The 20,229-nt window shown below is 42.7% G+C and overlaps 1 protein-coding gene across 1 annotated transcript in view; it reads right to left on the bottom strand.

The window, feature by feature from the left end:
• The window catches only part of LOC120065113 (ankyrin repeat and SAM domain-containing protein 1A-like), a 45,166-nt gene extending 37,173 nt beyond the window's left edge, over positions 1-7,993 (bottom strand). The window contains exons 1-2 of the mRNA XM_039015843.1: positions 7,892-7,993; positions 5,664-6,143 (exon numbers count right to left, since the gene is read on the bottom strand). Coding sequence (XP_038871771.1) covers positions 5,664-5,954 — 291 coding nt within the window. The 5' untranslated portion in view covers positions 5,955-6,143; positions 7,892-7,993. The remainder of the gene's footprint in view (positions 1-5,663; positions 6,144-7,891) is intronic.
• Between the last annotated feature and the right edge of the window lie 12,236 nt (positions 7,994-20,229).

The raw sequence follows: 20,229 nt of genomic DNA, 5'->3' as shown, positions 1-20,229 counted from the left end.
GCAATATTTAGTATTTGAGAAGTCCTATACACTTTGCTAGTGGCATCAACACTCAGGAAAAGCCTTGATTCATTTAGAAGTCAGACACGTGGGGAACATGGCAGCTCCCTCCAGCGATACAGACCTTACATATTCCACTTTGAATTAACCCAGTTACATTCTATATCACACACTTACCAGCACCACATTGCCCATAGTGCACCTTATCTCGGCCCAAAAGCTGCTTTATGAGGAATTCCATCTCATTACAATTAAAGAGGTAGATTATTTCGGCCCGAGAGTAATACAATTAAGGCTACATAACTGTCCCACATCATCACTCTTTCCAGATATACAGGACATCAGTTGAGAACAAATCAGTGGAAAATGTGTACAAAAAACTAGTCAGTGTAGCTATCATAACGCATCACATAATAGATGATTTTTCAAACTGAATTGTGAATTGTCTTACAGTAGAATGCACATATGCACTATTTTCCAGTAAGCTCTTGAGTGGCAAGCCTTTGATTAGTGCGACAATGAGTGGGAATAATCAAGTATGGTGACCACAAAGAAATATATTATATTATAAATATTATAGCACAGTTATGAAGTCAAGGGCCTGTTGATGGACTCTGTTAAAACTTCTTATGGCTGGGGGCAGTATTGAGTAGCTTGGATGAATAAGGTGCCCAGAGTAAACTGCCTGCTACTCTGTCCCAGATGCTAAGATATGCATATAATTAGTATATTTGGATAGAAAACACTCTGGAGTTTCTAAAACTGTTTGAATGATGTCTGTGAGTATAACATAACTCATATGGCAGGCAAAAGCCTGAGAAAAAATCCAACCAGGAAGTTGGAAATCTGAGGTTTGTAGTTTTTCAACTCATCGCCTATCGAATATACAGTGGGGTATTGGTCATATTGCACTTCCTAGGGCTTCCACTAGATGTCACCAGTCTTTAGAACCTTGTTTGATGCTTCTACTGTGAAGGAGGGGGGAATGAGGGCTCTTTGAGTCAGGGGTCTGGCAGAGTGCCATGAGCTGACCAGGCGCGTTCACGTGAGAGTTAGCTTGCGTTCCATTGCATTTCTGAAGACAAAGGAATTCTCCGGTTGAAACATTATTGAAGATTTATGATAAAAAGATCCTAAAGATTGATTCTATACATCGTTTGACATGTTTCTACGGACTGTAACGGAACTTTTTGACTTTTCGTCTGCTCGCGCCTCATGAATTTGGATTACTGGGCTAAACGCGTGAACCAAAAGGAGGTATTTGGACATAAATTATGTACTTTATCGAACAAATCAAACATTTATTGTGGAACTGGGATTCCTGGGAGTGCATTCTGATGAAGATCATCAAAGGTAAGTGAATATTTATAACGCTATTTCTGACTTCTGTTGACTCCAACATGGTTTTGTTGTCTGAGCACTGTACTCAGATTATTGCATGGTTTGCTTTTTCCGTTAAGTTTTTCAGAAATCTGACACAGCGGTTGCATTAAGGAGAAGTATATCTCTAATTCTGTGCATAACACTTGTATCTTATATTAAAGTTTATGATGACTATTTCTGTAAATTGATGTGGCTCTCTGCAAAATCACTGGATGTTTTGGAAGCAAAACATTACTGAACGTAACGCGCCAATGTAAACTGAGATTTTTGGATATAAATGTGCACTTTATCGAACAAAACATACATGTATTGTGTAACATGAAGTCCTATGAGTGTCATCTGATGAAGATCATCAAAGGTTAGTGATTAATTTTTATCTCTATTTCTGCTTTTTGTGACTCCTCTCTTTGGCTGGAAAAATGGCTGTGTTTTTCTGTGACTAGGTACTGACCTAACATAATCGTTTGGTTTGCTTTCGTCGTAAAGCCTTTTTGAAATCGGACACTTTGGTGGGATTAACAACAAGTTTATCATTAAAATGGTGTGAAATACTTGTATGTTTGAGGAATTTTAATTATGAGATTTCTGTTGTTTGAATTTGGCGTCCTGCACTTCCACTGGCTGTTGTCAAATCGATCCCGTTAACGGGATCTTAGCTGATCTCAGCCGTAAGCGGTTAAATCAATTGTGTTTCTCTTAAAAGTGATCAGACTGTATTCAGATGGGATCTATATGCTAATCCTCTTAGTGGGCACTTCAATCTCTGCTGCTGATGCCATGCTGCTGTCACACTGTTCTGTTACCCACATCAAGGACCCAGGGAGAAGACCTGTTGGGAAGCTTACCCTAACTAGGGCCTCTCATGGATCTATCGCTCAGGATTAAATCTGTATAGTAATGTATAGTATCCACATTATAGACAGTCAAGCCACAGCTATTAATTTAGCTAAGTCCCCATATGAACAAAAGTTCATTGGTTAATTATAAACCCATCTGTGTAGATCATGACGAATCACTGTCAGCTATAAGCTTTGAGCTGGATAGACATTAAACTACTTTACCAATTAGCAATTAGGAGCCTGGACTGTAAATCCCTTTGCCAGATTGAATAGCAGCAGCTCTTTATGGAACTTTTCTCCTGCCTTTCTCAGTATCTAGGCACAATAAGAATGTGTAGTCCATAAGTATTGCCTTTTCACTGCAGGTACACTACAGTTCAAAAAGTTTGAGGTCACTTAGAAATGTCCTTGTTTTTGATAGAAAAGCTATTTTTTTGTCCATTAAATCAAATTGATCAGAAATACAGTGTAGACATTGCTAATGTTGTAAATGACTATTGTAGCTGGAAACGGCAGATTTTTTATGGAATATCTACATAGGCGTTCAGAGGCCCATTATCAGCAACCATCACTCCTGTGTTCCTCTGTCCAATGTCTGTGTTCTTCTGCCTATCTTAATCTTTTCTTTTTATTGGCCGGTCTGAAATATGGCTTTTTCTTTGCAACTCTGCCTAGAAGGCCAGCATCCCGAAGTCGCCTCTTCTTTGTTGACGTTGAGACTGGTGTTTTGCGGGTACTATTTAATGATGCTGCCAGTTGAGGACTTGTGAGGCATCTGTTTCTCAAACTAGACACTCCAATGTACTTGTCCTCTTGCTCAGCTCCCCACTCCTCTTTCTATTCTGGTTAGAGCCAGTTTGCACTATTCTGTGAAGAGAGTAGTGCACAGCATTGAAAGAGATCTTCAGGTTCTTGCCAATTTCTCGCATGGAATAGCCTTCATTTCTCAGATCAAGAATAGACTGACGAGTTTCAGTAGAAAGTTCTATGTTTCTGGCCATTTTGAGCCTGTAATCGAACCCACAAATGCTGATGCTCCAGATACTCAACTAGTCTAAAGAAGGACAGTTTTATTGCTTCTATAATCAGCACAACAGTTTTCATCTGTGCTAACATAATTGCAAAAGGGTTTTCTAATGATCAATTAGCCTTTTAAAATGATAAACTTGGATTAGGTAACACAAAGTCCCATTGGAACACAGGAGTGATGGTTGCTGATAATGGGCCTCTGTACGCCTATGTAGATATTCCATTAAAATCTGACGTTTCCAGCTACAATATTAATTTACAACATTAACATTGTTTACACTGTATTTCTGATCAATTTGATGATATTTTAATGGAAAAAACATTTGCTTTTCTTTCAAAGATAAGTGACCCCAAACTTTTAAACTGTAGTGTATATTACAAATGAATGGTGAAGTTTAGCCATCAGGAGGTAATATGAGGCAGGGGGTTGAGCCAGATTGGTATGTAACAGGATCCCTAATTCAGGACAGGCCACAGTACAGACCAATAGACTGATGGTGGAACCAAGAGGACACCTCAAAGACGGGAGTTTTTTTATGGATCTCATTGCCATGCCTGTTTCACCTATGGACTATGTTCACAGCTGAACTGCCCATTGGCTCCATGCCTAGATGACGAGAGGAGAGACTTTTAATCAGATGTTCAATCAAGCATGTTTGCTCATATGCCCGACATAGCCAGCTCTCTGTCAGTCTGGCGCAGTGGGATGGGGACATCAGGTGGATGTGTTTCGCTGGGTGAGCCAATGCAGACGCAATCTGTCAGGTGAGTTTGTCAAACTAGATATTATAAATAGATCTCTGCCCCAGCTAGCCACATTAATTATGAAACGACTTAAACCAGCATATGTGCTGAACATGTTAGTCTTTCCAAGCTGAAATTATTTTCAGCCAGCGCCCCAATAGACTATAGCAATGTTAACACAATGAGGGAAATGGACGAGAGCATGCCACAACACACTTATACGCACGCACGAGCAAACACACACTACAACCACAATCATCTCTCTGATATAAAAAGATCAATTGAAGTACGCTCACTAATGAATGGAGATATTCAAAGTATCACTAATGAATGGAGATATTCAAAGTATCAATAATGAATGGAGATATTCAGAGCATCACTAATGAGTGGAGGTATGGAGATATGCAATCTTTAACATGTCTGGTTTGGACACTTGTACCTTTAAAGAATTTAACAAATGTACTCAAGATGTAAAGCTGTTGATAATAGATGTCATCATACCTGTCATTAGCATACCGTGTGATAATCCCTTGTCTGCTAGAGTGTTTTCCCGCATGGAGGACCACTCTTATGCTTAAATGCCCTCAATATAACCTTTACATCACATCAAATAAATGGGACAAGCATAGGGCAGGCTAATGACAAGAAATTACAAATATACCGGTAAATGACTTCAGACAATTATGAACAGTGTGTGTGTGTGTGTGTGTGTGTGTGTGTGTGTGTGTGTGTGTGTGTGTGTGTGTGTGTGTGTGTGTGTGTGTGTGTGTGTGTGTGTGTGTGTGTGTGTGTGTGTGTGTGTGTGTGTGTGTGTGTGTGTGTGTGTGTGTAATAGACCCGGGCTCTGGACTGTCTGAGGTGAATTGGCCGTTAAGCTCCTTATGAGTATGTCTGAGTAAGTATTTGTCCCTGCGTCCTCTCCCCCATCCTGCTCCAAATGAATCCCTAAAATCTACACAAGAAACAGACACACGGGGGCAGCTGCAAAACAGGATGCTCTTGAGAACAGGACACCCCACCCAGCAGGGCCTGAGTAAACAGTACTGTCAGGGAGCAGAGAAGAGAGGGGAGAGCAGAGAGAGGGCCGGGGAACTAGGGAATAACAGGGGGAATGGCCACGGGGGGAGACACTGCTGAGCCAAAAGAGGCAATAACCTCTATCTAGACTAGAGTTCAGCACAATGCATCTTTAGACCAGAATGGAATCTGTATACATACAGTAAGTGTTGAGGCTGGGGCTCTGTCCTATATTAGCCTTCCAGAGAGCAGGAGAAACAGTGGGAACAGGGGAGACATTGAACCATGCATGGGCTGACCCCTGGGAAGCAGTCTGGCTGTATCTGGAGTGACAGTCCAAGCCCAATTAGCCTTTTGTGCCAGGGCTGCTATGGGGTATCGGTGGGAGTGATCAGGCCACTCATGCATTCAGCACTTGCCTGCAGGCATTCTGCAGTGACTGTATAGGTAAAGTCAGCGCCACTGCTGCCCCTTCCCCCCCTGCCTCTCACTCTTCTTCCTTCCTCTCTTTATCCCTTATTACAATACTCCCCCCCCTTTCCCCCGAGCCCCTATAGGAGTTAAAAAGCGCAATTGGTAGCCTGTCTATGCATTAACTCTCCCAGTGCCAATCCCTGCCTCTCCTCCCACCCAGAGAGCCCAGAGTATTACCTCATCCCACTCTGAGGCGAAGGAGGGCGATCTCTCCATCCGTTTTTTCCCAGAGCTGCAGTTGGTCACAGACTCACAGTGGCCGTTCAGACCCCCATCCTCTTCACTCAGGGAAGACACAAACAGGTCTGAGTCTGACTTGGAGAGGCTGCGGATCAGCTTCAGGTCCACCGGAGGCCTCAGCCTGACTGGAGGTACAGACACAGCACCTGGTGACTCCCATGCCTTGGCCTTGGCAGTGTGGACAACCGTGGCATAGATGGGATCAGCGTCCAGGAGGGAGGCTGACATGACTGTTGAGCTGCCTGTGTGGCAGTGTTAGAATCTTAGAATCCCTGTGTTAGAATCCCTGTTCTCAGGCCTCAGGCAGCAGTTTCTCCTCCTATTCCAGCGGCCACTGGTAAGAGTAGATAGTGCTGTAAAACACTGCAGGATCCAGGAGTCTCAGTCTGTGCCGAATTGTTGTTTTCTGGGTGAATTCTGAGAAAAAGCCAGACAGAAGGGATGATGTAAGAAACTGTGTGACAGAAAACCGCCTACTACATCCATTCCTGTTTAAAACATGACATCTATTCCTGTTTAGGGAAAGGGAGTATGTAAAAGAGAGGCTTGCTGCTATGTGTGTCCATGGCTCAGATACAATCATCAGTCGCCACCCACTAGTGGTATCCGGCTGCCCTCCCCTTAGTGACTGCTGCCTCAAAGAGTCGTTTTTTAACGTTTTCCTTCCCCTCCCTGCATGTCTTTCGCTTGCTTTCGCTCTCTCTCTTCCTCCTTTCTTATTCTTAACCAACATAGTATTGTTCAAATGGATTTTAAACAAACATGGCTAGAGAGACTATTCCCGACAGGACATACACAGAGTTTACAAAACATTAGGAACACTTTCCTAATATTGAGTTGCACGCCCTTTTGCCCTCAGAACAGCCTCAATTCGTCAGGGCAAGGTGTTGAAAGCCTTCCACAGGGATGTTGGCCCATGATGACTCCAATGCTTCCCAAAGATGTGTCAAGTTGGCTGGATGTCATTTGGGTGGTGGACCATTCCTGATACACACAGGAAACTGTTGAGCGAGAAAAACCCAGCAGCGTTGCAGTCTTTTTGTCTTGCCCATCCACCCTCTGAATGACACACATACTGTACACAATCCATGACTCAGTTGTGTCAAGGCTTAAAAATCCTTATTTAACCTGTCTCCTCCCCTTCGTCTACACTGATTAAAGTGGATTTAACAAGTGACATCAATAAGGGATCATAACTTTCACTTATATTCACCTGGTCAGTCTATATCATGGTTCTTAATGTTTGTATTCTCAGTGTATGGCTGAAAGTAGACACTAGAGTGAAAAAACAGGAGGAAAATCCCAAAACGTGTGTGTGATACACACACACACACACACACACACACACACACACACACACACACACACACACACACACACACACACACACACACACACACACACACACACACATGGTTTTACTATCCAAGTGGGCAAGAAAACATTTATTCCCATTCAAAATCTTATTTTCCCTAACCCCTAACCATAATCCTTAAACTAAAGCTAACCCTGACCCTAACTCCTAACCCTAACCCTAAACCTATCCCCTAACCCCTAACCCTAATTAGAACCCTAACCCTAAAACCTTTAGCCTGAGCCTAAAATAGCCTTGTCAGAATCTTCCTTGTTTTACTATCCTTGTGAGGACTTTTGGGACCCAAAATGATAGTAAAGTTAGAACACACACACACACACACATATACATACACACAGAGAGACAGAAAGAAAGAAAGAAAGAAAGAAAGAAAGAAAGAAAGAAAGAAAGAAAGAAAGAAAGAAAGAAAGAAAGAAAGAAAGAAAGAAACAAAGAAACAAAGAAAGAAAGAAAGAAAGAAAGAAACAAAGAAAGAAAGAAAGAAAGAAAGAAAGAAAGAAAGAAAGAAAGAAAGAAAGAAAGAAAGAAAGAAAGAAAGAAAGAAAGAAAGAAAATGATCCCAATAAGGCACTAGAATAGAATCAGATTCCACATTTTTCAAGAACAGAGCTGCTTTTGACTGTTCTAGAAGGATGCTCTCTCTGTGCTTGTTATTCTAAAACTCATCAAACATAGCGACAGTTAGTAAGTCATTTGACAGTTAGTACTTCATTAAAAAACAGCTGCTTACAGGAACTGTAATAGCTTTCAAAATACCATGTGAAATCCCCATTCATAAGCTTTCCCATACCTGCAAACGTTGTCTTGACTGTATCCTGAGAGGAGCTTCCGTCCCGTTCTGCGCCTGTACTCTGACTCCCTATCGGAGGACTTAGTCTGTCCTGTCCTGATCCGTGGTGGGGATCTAAGGCCTGGCCTAATTCAGACTGACAGCTGGGGTGCCTGCCTGTTCAGAGGGAGGGTTGTCTGGGAGGATTCCTCCACCACAATGTGTGCTGTACCACTGGGTCTTGGATAAGCCCCTGCATGAATTAGTAGAGTATATTTTCTAGTCAAGATATTTTCTCCATTAGGCATTGCAATGGTTAAAATGGACAGACAGTCTTGATGACTTGAGAAGAATGCTGTACAGATCCCACACACTCTCAAATGCTGAGCAGTCTATTCATCAGGGGTGGATTCTGACAAAGGGCTCTCTTTAAAGGCGTGCTTAGCATTCAGCAGTGCCCGCTGCTCTGCACTGTGTATGCCTGCCCTGTAGTGCCCTCAGCCAGCCAAGTCCCTGGCCTGCCCACCTCTTCCCTTTGGGTAGGGCTGGTATGTACAGTCGTGGCCAAAAGTGTTGAGAGTGACACAAATATTAATTTCCACAAAGTTTGCTGCTTCACTGTCTTTAGTTATTTTTGTCAGATGTTACTATGGAATACTGAAGTATAATTACAAGCATTTCATATGTGTCAAAGGCTTTTATTGACAATTACATGAAGTTGATGCAAAGAGTCAGTATTTGCAGTGGTGACCCTTCTTTTTCAATAACTCTGCAATCCGCCCTGGCATGCTGTAAATGAACTTCTGGACCACATCCTGACTGATGGCAGCCCATTCTTGCATAATCAATGCTTGGAGTTTGTCAGAATTTGTGGGGTTTTGTTTTTCCACCTGCCTTTTGAAGATTGACCACAAGTTCTCAATGGGATTAAGGTCTGGGGAGTTTCCTGGCCATGGACCCAAAATATCTATGTTTTGTTGCCTGAGCCACTTAGTTATCACTTTTGCCTTATGGTAAGGTGCTCCATCATGTTGGAAAAGGCATTGTTCGTCAGCAAACTGTTCCTGGATGGTTGGGAGAAGTTGCTCTCTGAGGATGTGTGGGTACCATTCTTTAGTCATGGCTGTGTTCTTAGGCAAAATTGTGAGTGAGCCCACTCCCTTGGCTGAGAAGCAACTCCACACATGAATGGTCTCAGGATGCTTTACTGTTGGCATGACACAGGACTGATGGTAGCGCTCACTGTCTTCTCCGGACAAGCTTTTTTCTGGATGCCCCAAACAATCGGAAAGGGGAATCATCAGAGAAAATGACTTTACCCCAGTCCTCAGCAGTCCAATCCCTGTACCTTTTGCAGAATATCAGTCTGTCCCTGATGTTTTTTCTGGAGAGAAGTGGCTTCTTTGCTGCCCTTCTTGACACCAGGCCATTCTCCAAAAGTCTTCACCTCACTGTGCGTGCAGATGCACTCACACCTGCCTGCTGCCATTCCTGAGCAAGCTCTGTACTGGTGGTGCCCCGATCCCGCAACTGAATCAACTTTAGGAGACGGTCCTGGCGCTTGCTGGACTTTCTTGGGCGCCCTGAAGCCTTGTTCACAACAATTGAACCGCTCTCCTTGAAGTTCTTGATGATCCAATAAATGGTTGATTTAGGTGCAATCTTACTGGCAGCAATATCCTTGCCTGTGAAGCCCTTTTGTGCAAAGCAATGATGATGGCACGTGTTTCCTTGCAGGTAAACATGGTTGACAGAGGAAAAACAATGATTCCAAGCGCCACCCTCCTTTTGAAGCTTCCAGTCTGTCATTCGAACTCAGTCAGCATGACAGAGTGATCTCCAGCCTTGTCCTCGTCAACACTCACACCTGTGTTAACAAGAGAATCACTGACATGATGTCAGCTGGTCCCTTTGTGGCAGGGCTGAAATGCAGTGGAAATGTTTTTGGGGGATTCAGTTCATTTCCATGGCAAAGAGGGACTTTGCAATAAATTGCAATTCGTCTGATCACTCTTCATAACATTCTGGAGTATATGCAAATTGCCATCATACAAACTGAGGCAGCAGACTCTGTGAAAATGTATATTTGGTTCATTCTCAAAACTTTTGGCCACGACTGTACAGTTGAAGTTGGAAGTTTACATACACCTTAGCCACATACAGTTTTTCACAATTCCTGACATTTAATCCTAGTAAAAAGTCCCTGTCTTAAGTCAGTTAGGATCACCACTTTATTTTAAGAATGTGAAATGTCAGAATAATAGTAGAGAGAATGATTTATTTCAGCTATTATTTCTTTCATCACATTCCCAGTGGGTCAGAAGTTCACATACACTCAATTAGTATTTGGTAGTATTGCCTTTAAATTGTTTAACTTGGGTCAAACGTTTTGGGTAGCATTCCACAACCGTCCCACAATAAGTTGGGTGAATTTTAGCCCATTCCTCCTGACAGAGCTGGTGTAACTGAGTCAGGTTTGTAGGCCTCCTTGCTCGCACACGCTTTTTCAGTTCTTCCCACAAGTGTTCTATAAGATTGAGGTCGGGGCTTTGTGATGGCCACTCCAATACCTTGACTTTGTTGTCCTTAAGCCATTTTGCCACAACATTGGAAGTATGCTTGGGATCATTGTCCATTTGGAAGACCCATTTGCGACCAAGCTTTAACTTCCTGACTGATGTCTTGAGATGTTGCTTCAATATATCCACATAATTTTCCTGCCTCATGATGCCATCTATTTTGTGAAGTGCACCAGTCCCTCCTGCAGCAAAGCACCCCCACAACATGATGCTGCCACCCCCGTGCTTCACGGTTGGGAAGGTGTTTTTCGGCTTGCAAGCCTCCCCTTTTTCCTCCAAACATAACGATGGTCATTATGGCCAAACAGTTCTATTTTTGTTTCATCAGACCAGAGGACATTTCTCCAAAAAGTACGATCTTTGTCCCCATTTGCAGTTGCAAACCATAGTCTGGCTTTTTTAATGGCGGTTTTGGAGCAGTGGCTTCGTCCTTGCTGAGTGGCCTTTCAGGTTATGTCGATATAGGACTCATTTCACTGTGGATATAGATACTTTTGTACTTGTTTCCTCCAGCATATTCAGAAGGTCCTTTGCTGTTGTTCTGGGATTGATTTGCACTTTTCGCACCAAAGTACGTTCATCTCTAGGAGACAGAACGCATCTCCTTCCTGAGCGGTATGATGGCTGCGTGATCCCATGGTGTTTATACTTGCGTACTATTGTTTGTACAGATGAAAGTGTTACCTTCAGGTGTTTGGAAATTGCTCCCAAGGATGAACCAGACTTGTGGAGGTCTACAATGTTTTTTCTGAGGTCTTGGCTGATTTATTTTGATTTTCCCATGATGTCAAGCAAAGAGGAACTGAGTTTGAAGGTAGGCCTTGAAATACATCCACAGGTACACCTCCAATTGACTCAAATGATGTCAATTAGCCTATCAGATGCTTCAAAAGCCATGACATAATTTTCTGGAATTTTCCAAGCTGTTTAAAGGCACAGTCAACTTAGTGTATGTAAACTTCTGACCTGCTGGAATTGTGATACAGTGAATTATAAGTGAAATTATCTGTCTGTAAACAATTGTTGGAAAAATTACTTGTGTCATGCACAAAGTAGATGTCCTATCCGACTTGCCAAAACTATAGTTTGTTAACAAGAAATTTGTGGAGTGGTTGAAAAACGAGTTTTAATGACTCCAATCTAAGTGTATGTAAACTTCCGACTTCAACTGTACATGACACAAGGGATAACATTCTAGCCAGAGAGAGAGAGAGAGAGAGCACAATGCTCAGCACTGAACACAACCACCCTCTACAGTATACCATAACACACACTGGGGTCTGACAACTTCAGACTAATGACAAAGAATCTGAGGTGTAAAAAAACAAATAATTCATAACCATTATATCAATTTGGAAAGGTTCCGAATGTATAATAAATGTTTACAGAGATGTAATGATGCCTCAACTGTATATTAGAGGAACTACAACAAGAAGAAATACATCTGCTCCATCATCTGGCTGCAGAGCCCCAGGGCAGAGATGATGACTCATGAACACGGTCCTCCAACCAAGCAAAGCACTGCCAGCAAACACAGCAGCACCTTGTAGTAAACACGTGCAACGCAAGCACCTCTCCGTGTTTCAGTTATTTGTGTATGCTCTGACTCACAACTGCATTTTAGATTTTGGGGTTCCTAGGCATTTGGTCTCGAAGGTACTTTGCACCTATGTATCCCCAGGCCCTCAATTTACATTTTCATAACACGCAGAAATTCCATTACTTCCCTCGTGCTTGAAATCATTACTTCTCTCCCCAAACCTCATGCTTTACATCATCTGGACAGGCCCCAGATGACCTGCATTCATTCTAAGAAGTGAAAGGGTGCCATTGTGTTCTAAAGATATTCAACCAGAGATGTTGTTGCCTTCTGTGAAGCAAGCTGTTTGGCTTGAATACAAATCTTAGAATCAAGCTAATTCATACTAGTGAAAAAAGGGGGGAAACAGGAAAAACACTGCCTAGTGCCTACCTCTCAGAGACGCCTTATATAAAATGAAACCACAGATTTAATCGCAGTTTATTAGAGGGTTATTATGCCTGTATGCTAAGGATGAGAAGTCCATCTTTTAGAATAATGAGAGAATTCCATGAACTCACATCAAGCCTCACTAGGGATTTGCCTGGGCCATGACACTGACTTTCAGCCTCTTAGAACTTAGAAGCTCTTACAAAGTCAACCTGTCACATGTACTGTATCTCAGCACTTTCATTTACAGCCCTGAATGTGGTGCAGTTGAAAAGACATGTTCAAATGTGAAGCAGTAATTAAATTATGATCTGTAAGAGTTCTGTAGGCTTATAATTACTGTTTGAACTGAAACACATTTTTCAAATAATGTTAAATGATTCAACATTGTAAGGAACATAGTAGGCCTATTGTCCATCAGGAAACAAGATCAAATTACTCTAATCTACAGCAACTCAGACACACACAAAACATAAAAGATCATGGTAACTGACACTAAGACTATGAAGTCGGAGGTCGGCTCAGATACAAAACAAAAGACATCTACCAGCTCAGAGAGCTCATTCAAGATGGACAGGCAGTCTTGAAAGGCTCATAACCGTCACAAATGGAGCTGACCTCCCAGCAGAGGAATGTGAAGGAGAGCACGCATGGCTGACTGAAGACCCAGCACAGGATATCTATCAGTGACCTTTCATCCCTGGGTAGAGACGAGAGACTACAACCCAACAGACCGAGACTGTGTACCATGCCACAAATGTCTTTCCTCTACGAACAGGGGCTGGTCACCTCTGAAAAACTTGTGAATATGTTCATAAACAAAGAGAAGTAAACTGTGGGAACTGTGGAAGAGACATACAGTACTAGAGAAAATTATATCCGATGTAAAGGTGGACACACATTGATCTTCACAAGGGTTTGTAAACCTTTGGTTTATTCCTCCTTCCAGTCATCAGAACCTGATAGGGATCCTGTTTAAGTGGCTTAACTGGACAGATATTGGAAGCAATCTCTTTCATTCAAATTGTACAGTAAAGCCAGATGGCCCATCAGACTGGCATGCCTGGAAACTACACCAAATACTGTATCAGTCTCAGACAATGAGATTCATAGCCACTATATTAGTCACAATAGCTACTTTAATTTTAATCGACTTGGATTCATGTACTGCTGTTATTGCTTCTGGCCAAATACCGATCTTTATTTTATTTATTTTTATTTAAACTTTATTTAACTAGGAAAGTCAATTAAGGACAAATTCTTATTTACAATCACGGCCTACCAAAAGGAAAAAGGCCTCTGTCCGCGGTTGGCCCTGTCCGCGGGAATCGTCGGAAGGGGCCACAGTGTCTCCCGACCCCTCCTGTCTCAGCCTCCAGTATTTATGCTGCAATAGTGCATGTGTCGGGGGGCTAGGGTCAGCCTGTTATATCTGGAGTATTTCTCCTGTCTTATCCGGTGTCCTGTGTGAATTTAAGTTTGCTTCCTCTCTCTCTTTCTCTCTCTTTCGCTCTTTCTTTCTTTCTCTCTTCTCTCAGAGGTCCTGAGCCCTAGGACCATGCCTCAGGACTACCTGGCCTGATGACTCCTTGCTGTCCGCAGTCCACCTGGTCGTGCTGCTGCTCCAGTATCAACTGTCCTGCCTGTGGCTATGGAACCTTGACATGTTCACTGGACGTGCTACCTTGTCCCGGACCTGCTGTTTTCAACTCTCTCTCTCTACCGCACCTGCTGTTTCTAACTCTGAATGATTGGCTATGAAAATCCAACTGACTTTCTTTATTTCTATGTTTTCTATTTCTTTGTGTTTGGCCGGGTGTGGTTCTCAATCAGAGGCAGCTGTCTATCGTTGTCTCTGATTGAGAACCATACTTAGGTAGCTCTTTTTTCCACCTGTCTTTGTGGGAAGTTGACTTTGTTTAGGGCACATAGCCTTTGAGCTTCACGGTTTGTTTTTGTAGTGTTTATTGTTTTGTTCGGCGTCATTTTGATTTAATAAAGAAAATGTACGCTCACCACGCTGCACCTTGGTCCTCATCGTTCAACAGCCGTGACAATGTCATAGAAAGAGCAGGTGTTCTTAATGTTTTGTATTCTCAGTGTATGTTATGTGAATGTATGACTGTGACTGTGTGTTTGTGTTTATGTGTGAAAGGGCCAGCAAAGAGTTTCCAGTGTAAATTCATGCATTATTCTGTGCCCTAATAAAACAATACTAGGCACAGTTTCTTGTTTGTGGATTTCCCATTAGGAGCCAGTGATGACAATGACTAGTGACAGATTCCAGGGCTCTCCAACCCTGTTCCTGGAAAGCTATCATTCTGTAGGTTTTTGCTCTAACCCTAATATAGCACACCTGATTCTAAAAATTAGCTGGTTGATAAGCTGAATCGGGTTAGTAACAACTGGGGTTGGAGCGAAAACCGACAGAACAGTGTCACGATCGTTTGTAGAAACGGACCAAGGCGCAGCGTGATTACAGTTCCACATCATTTATTAATAGTGAAACTTAACATAAACAATAAATGAACAACGAACCGTGACTACAGAGGTGCTACATACACTTACAAAATTCAATATCCCACAAAACACAGGTGGAAAAAAGGCTACCTAAATATGATCCCCAATTAGAGACAACGATTACCAGCTGCCTCTAATTGGAAACCATATCAAGCACACCAACATAGAAATATGAAAACTAGAACGCCACAAAGAAATAATAAACTAGAACACCACATAGAAATAATAGACTAGAACACCCCAGTCACGCCCTGACCTACTATACCATAGAGAAACAATGGCTCTCTATGGTCAGGGTGTGACAAACGGTAGCTTTCCAGGAACAGGGTTGGAGATCCCTGGATTAAACACGTTCCCTTTTATATTGCACTTGGCGCAGGATTTGAGGAACAACACCACAAAAATGAAAGAAATCTAAAACAGTGAAAAATGTAAAAAAAAGAAAAAGAGAAACAAATCGGATTAACTATTCTCTTTGTTGTCCTGTCAAATGCTCTTCCTCTGAGCTTTTTTTCAGAACAATGCCAGGTCCACCCTCAACACATTATGCTGAAATCTATATTGAACAAACTGCACCGCACAATCCCAATTTAGTTTAGTGGTAGTTTCATTGGTGGTATATTTGAGATAGAAAGGACAGATCTAAATCCAAATAGAAGTAAAGAGAGATGTAGCGAAACCAGTGAAGAGACTAAATGAAGCGCTTGAAGGTATGAGTGATAAAGCAGGGTAATGAATCCATACATATTGCTGACGGTTGACGGCGAGGTCACTTTACAGTGATAGACGCCCTTGACAACATGTCATTGATCAAGTGCCTGGAGGAGATATGAAAATGGTGATAATGATATTGGCCACCTTGCATCACTATCACTAAGGTGGTTGCTACATATTGCTGCAGAGATCCTCTCCCTTGCACAGTTCTAGAAAATGTCGATGAGCAAAGTGCCTGTATTTTCAATTTCACTCCAAACGGGTATTGATTGACAGAGAAGTAAAAATGTACATGCTCTGTAGAACAGAGAATAAATGTCGCTTGACTGAGAATAAGTGTCAGTCATTTAACAGGGAAACTCAGGCAAAATCTCAGGCAAAAATGGTGTTAACGATGCGTTTTTCTTTTCTTTTTATCTGGTCAATGCTAATGTGACAGAGGGTTTGGAATTTTATAACCAGTAACAACCAGAATAATGAAGAATGTACCATCTAGAGATGATGTGAAGGTATAGTATCCCTGTTGATCCATGCATGAGTGAGAAGGGTAGGGCTAACCAGATCCTCTCTAGTGCTTATGAAGAGAGGAGCTAGGAGACATTGAGAGCATGTGAACTGGGTCAGAGGGAAGAGGCCCAAATCCCACTGCACTCACACTCTAACCCCCCAGTCCCAGGCGCTGTGGGCTAGGCTAAAAAAAGGAGTATATGTGTGCGTGACTATGATCACAATCAATTGGATTGTGTGCTTGTCATTGTGGCCAATTCAATGTATTTCCGCTGAGGAAAACCCAAATGTGAAGTCATGAAAAGTCTTCAAATACAGGCCAAGTTCAAAAGGAAAGAATGGTTCAGAATAGATGGGGAAGAGAGCACAGGAGAGGAAGGATGGGGTTGAAAACTTAAAAACAGCCATTTCCTGGATTTGCTGGTAAGAATGTGATAAGAGTGAATAGGAAGTATCTGTTTGATGGATCAGGCTGGCCATTTCGCAAGGCAGGAATTCACACACAGGAAGAAACTCGTCATAGCTACTTGTATACAGAGAGGACAAATAAACATATGGCACGATGTGATAAGGACCTTGATAAAAAATTCAGGTCCTACCATATGACGTGAGTTCACATGAACATTTTATTAAGTTAAGTTGTTCAAAATAACAGTGACACTTTTGAATTGAGGACAGCAAAACACTTACAAAGCACTTACAATTGTATGAGAAGCAGGCTTGGGCGGTATACCATACATACCGTATACCGAGATATTTTCGAATACCGATGGTATGATTTTCAATACCGTCAATTTTGTAACAAAAACATATTATGGTTTGGGGCGCAATAAAGCTAGTGGGGTGCTTGCCACACCACTGCTTATAACTATCAAATCAAATCAAATCAAATGTATTTATATAGCCCTTCTTACATCAGCTGATATCTCAAAGTGCTGTACAGAAACCCAGCCTAAAACCCCAAACAGCAAGCAATGCAGGTGTAGAAGCACGGTGGCTAGGAAAAACTCCCTAGAAAGGCCAAAACCTAGGAAGAAACCTAGAGAGGAACCAGGCTATGAGGAGTGGCCAGTCCTCTTCTGGCTGTGCCGGGTGGAGATTATAACAGAGCATGGCCAAGATGTTCAAATGTTCATAAAGGACCAGCATGGTCAAATAATAATAATCACAGTAGTTGTCGAGGGTGCAGCAAGTCAGCACCTCAGGAGTAAATGTCAGTTGGCTTTTCATAGCCGATTACTAAGAGTATCTCTACCGCTCCTGCGGTCTCTAGAGAGTTGAAAACAGCAGGTCTGGGACAGGTAGCACGTCCGGTGAACAGGTCAGGCTTCCATAGCCGCAGGCAGAACAGTTGAAACTGGAGCAGCAGCACGGCCAGGTGGACTGGGGACAGCAAGGAGTCATCATGCCAGGTAGTCCTGAGGCATGGTCCTAGGGCTCAGGTCCTCCGAGAGAGAGAAAGAAAGAGAGAAAGAGAGAATTAGAGAGAGCATACCTAAATTCACACAGGACACCGGATAAGACAGGAGAAGTACTCCAGATATAACAAACTGACCCTAGCCCCCCGACACATAAACTACTGCAGCATAAATACTGGAGGCTGAGACAGGAGGGGTCATCCGGCCATCTGTGGCCCCATCCGATGATACCCCCGGACAGGGCCAAACAGGAAGGATATAACCCCACCCACTTTGCCAAAGCACAGCCCCCACACCACTAGAGGGATATCTTCAACCACCAACTTACCATCCTGAGACAAGGCCGAGTATAGCCCACAAAGATCTCCGCCACGGCACAACCCAAGGGGGAGCGCCAACCCAGACAAGAAGATTACGTTAGTGACTCAACCCACTCAAGTGACGCACCCCTCCTAGGGACGGCATGAAAGAGCACCAGTAAGCCAGTGACTCAGCCCCTGTAATAGGGTCAGAGGCAGAGAATCCCAGTGGAGAGATGGGAACCGGCCAGGCAGAGACAGCAAGGGCGGTTCGTTGCTCCAGAGCCTTTCCGTTCACCTTCACACTCCTGGGCCAGACTACACTCAATCATATGACCCACTGAAGAGATGAGTCTTCAGTAAAGACTTAAAAGTTGAGACTGAGTCTGCGTCTCTCACATGGGTAGGCAGACCATAACATAAAAATGGAGATCTATAGGAGAAAGCCCTGCCTCCAGCTGTTTGCTTAGAAATTCTAGGGACAATTTGTCAGGATTTGGCCAGGATTGTTTTGGTCACTAGATGCCCCCATTTTTGAACCTTTTGTTTTTCCCTTGTTATAGTTATTAATTGCACCTGTGCCTCATTTCCATGTAGGTATTTAAACCCTTAGTGTTCCTCAGTTCTTTGCTCTGTGTTTGTATGTTAGCACCCAGCCATGCTGTGAAACTTTATTTCTCTAGTTGGATTTTCCTGAGGTTCTCAGGTTTTGTTGTTTATTTTTGATTATTCTTTTTAAGGTTTGTTTTTTCCTGCTGTTCTTACCACTTTGTGGATTTTCATTGTATCTTGGAGGATACTAATTTTTTCTCTTGGCTTTACTTTTGACATTGTGGATTTATATTTCTTGCCTGAAGATCTTTTTCCTTTATTAAACCACCGTCTCTAGTACTGCTGTGTCTGCCTCATCTTCTGGGTTCTGCCGACTATTAGTAACTGTTTCTCACACCGGGTCCTGACACAATTAGGAGGCCTGCGTCTTGTGACCGTAGCGTACGTGTAGGTATGTACGGCAGGACCAAATCGGAAAGATAGGTAGGAGCAACATACCAAATCTCTTTGAGAAACAACCAACACTATATCACAATCAAATTCTCCAGAAAAAAATCTCTCTAATCTCTCCAAAATATCAATCTTCTCTCCTCCTGAACAGAACACTGGCTTTTATATAGCTTCAGGCGTCTAATTGGATACAGCTGCATCTTGACGAGGGGGCGGGGTCAGCTCTCTAATCATCCATTAGCCATTGAGTCGACCAATCAGCTGGTTGGGGAGGCTTCCAGGAAGCCATCTCCTGAAACACACACACTCAAATACAACACAGACACTGGGGAACGTAACACCTAGAAGTAACAAAAGCATGGATTAATTTTTCTGCATCATTTTTGGACAGAAAGTTTCTGATTTTTGCAATGTTACGTAGATGGAAACTATAAGCTAACTACCTAAGATGTGGCAAATAAATGATCTCCAGGTCAGGTCTTCAGCTATGCATTTGGTTTGCTAACTTGCTAGCTGAGTGGCTAGATGTCAAGATCAAGCTTCTTGGTTACAGGGATTAAGATCCCTGCTGCCTACATGAATTGAATTTCTTATATTTCGAAAGAAATAGCTCCCCTTGGGTGCACTGACAGCAATAGAGTATACAGTACCCCGGTATGGTACAGGAACTGTGTGAAGGTATGAAAATCTGGATACCGCCCATCCTAAAGAGAAGTCAATTACCCTACAATACATTTGCCTTTTGGATGCCCACTGGCTGTTTATAGCAATCACAGATCATTACACACTATACTAGGCTTACAGATTCAATGAGAAGTATCAAAATTATAAATCATCATCATTATTCTTCACTGTGTTCATACCAACATAATATATCACCAAAAATGTTCCTCCACATCGACTGCACTGGGCCTTTAAAGCGATAGATAGATAGATAAATAGATAGATTGAACAAAAAAAAACCTGGCATCAGAAGTCAGAGGCGTTCAGAGAAGATCAAAGAGGACACCATACAGGCCCTGAAGAACAGAGAGGACACCATACAGGCCCTGAAGAACAGCAAGGAAACCATACAGGCCCTGAAGAACAGCAAGTAAACCATACAGGCCCTGAAGAACAGAGAGGACACCATACAGGCCCTGAAGAACAGCAAGGAAACCATACAGGCCCTGAAGAACAGCAAGTAAACCATACAGGCCCTGAAGAACAGAGAGGACACCATACAGGCCCTGAAGAACAGCGAAGAAACCATACAGGCCCTGAAGAACAGAGAGGACACCATACAGGCCCTGAAGAACAGCGAAGAAACCATACAGGCCCTGAAGAACAGAGAGGACACCATACAGGCCCC

The sequence above is a fragment of the Salvelinus namaycush genome, chromosome 20 (assembly GCF_016432855.1).
Source record: "Salvelinus namaycush isolate Seneca chromosome 20, SaNama_1.0, whole genome shotgun sequence".
NCBI classification, from domain to species: Eukaryota; Metazoa; Chordata; class Actinopteri; order Salmoniformes; family Salmonidae; genus Salvelinus; species Salvelinus namaycush.
This window is presented reverse-complemented; position numbering and strand designations above follow the sequence as displayed.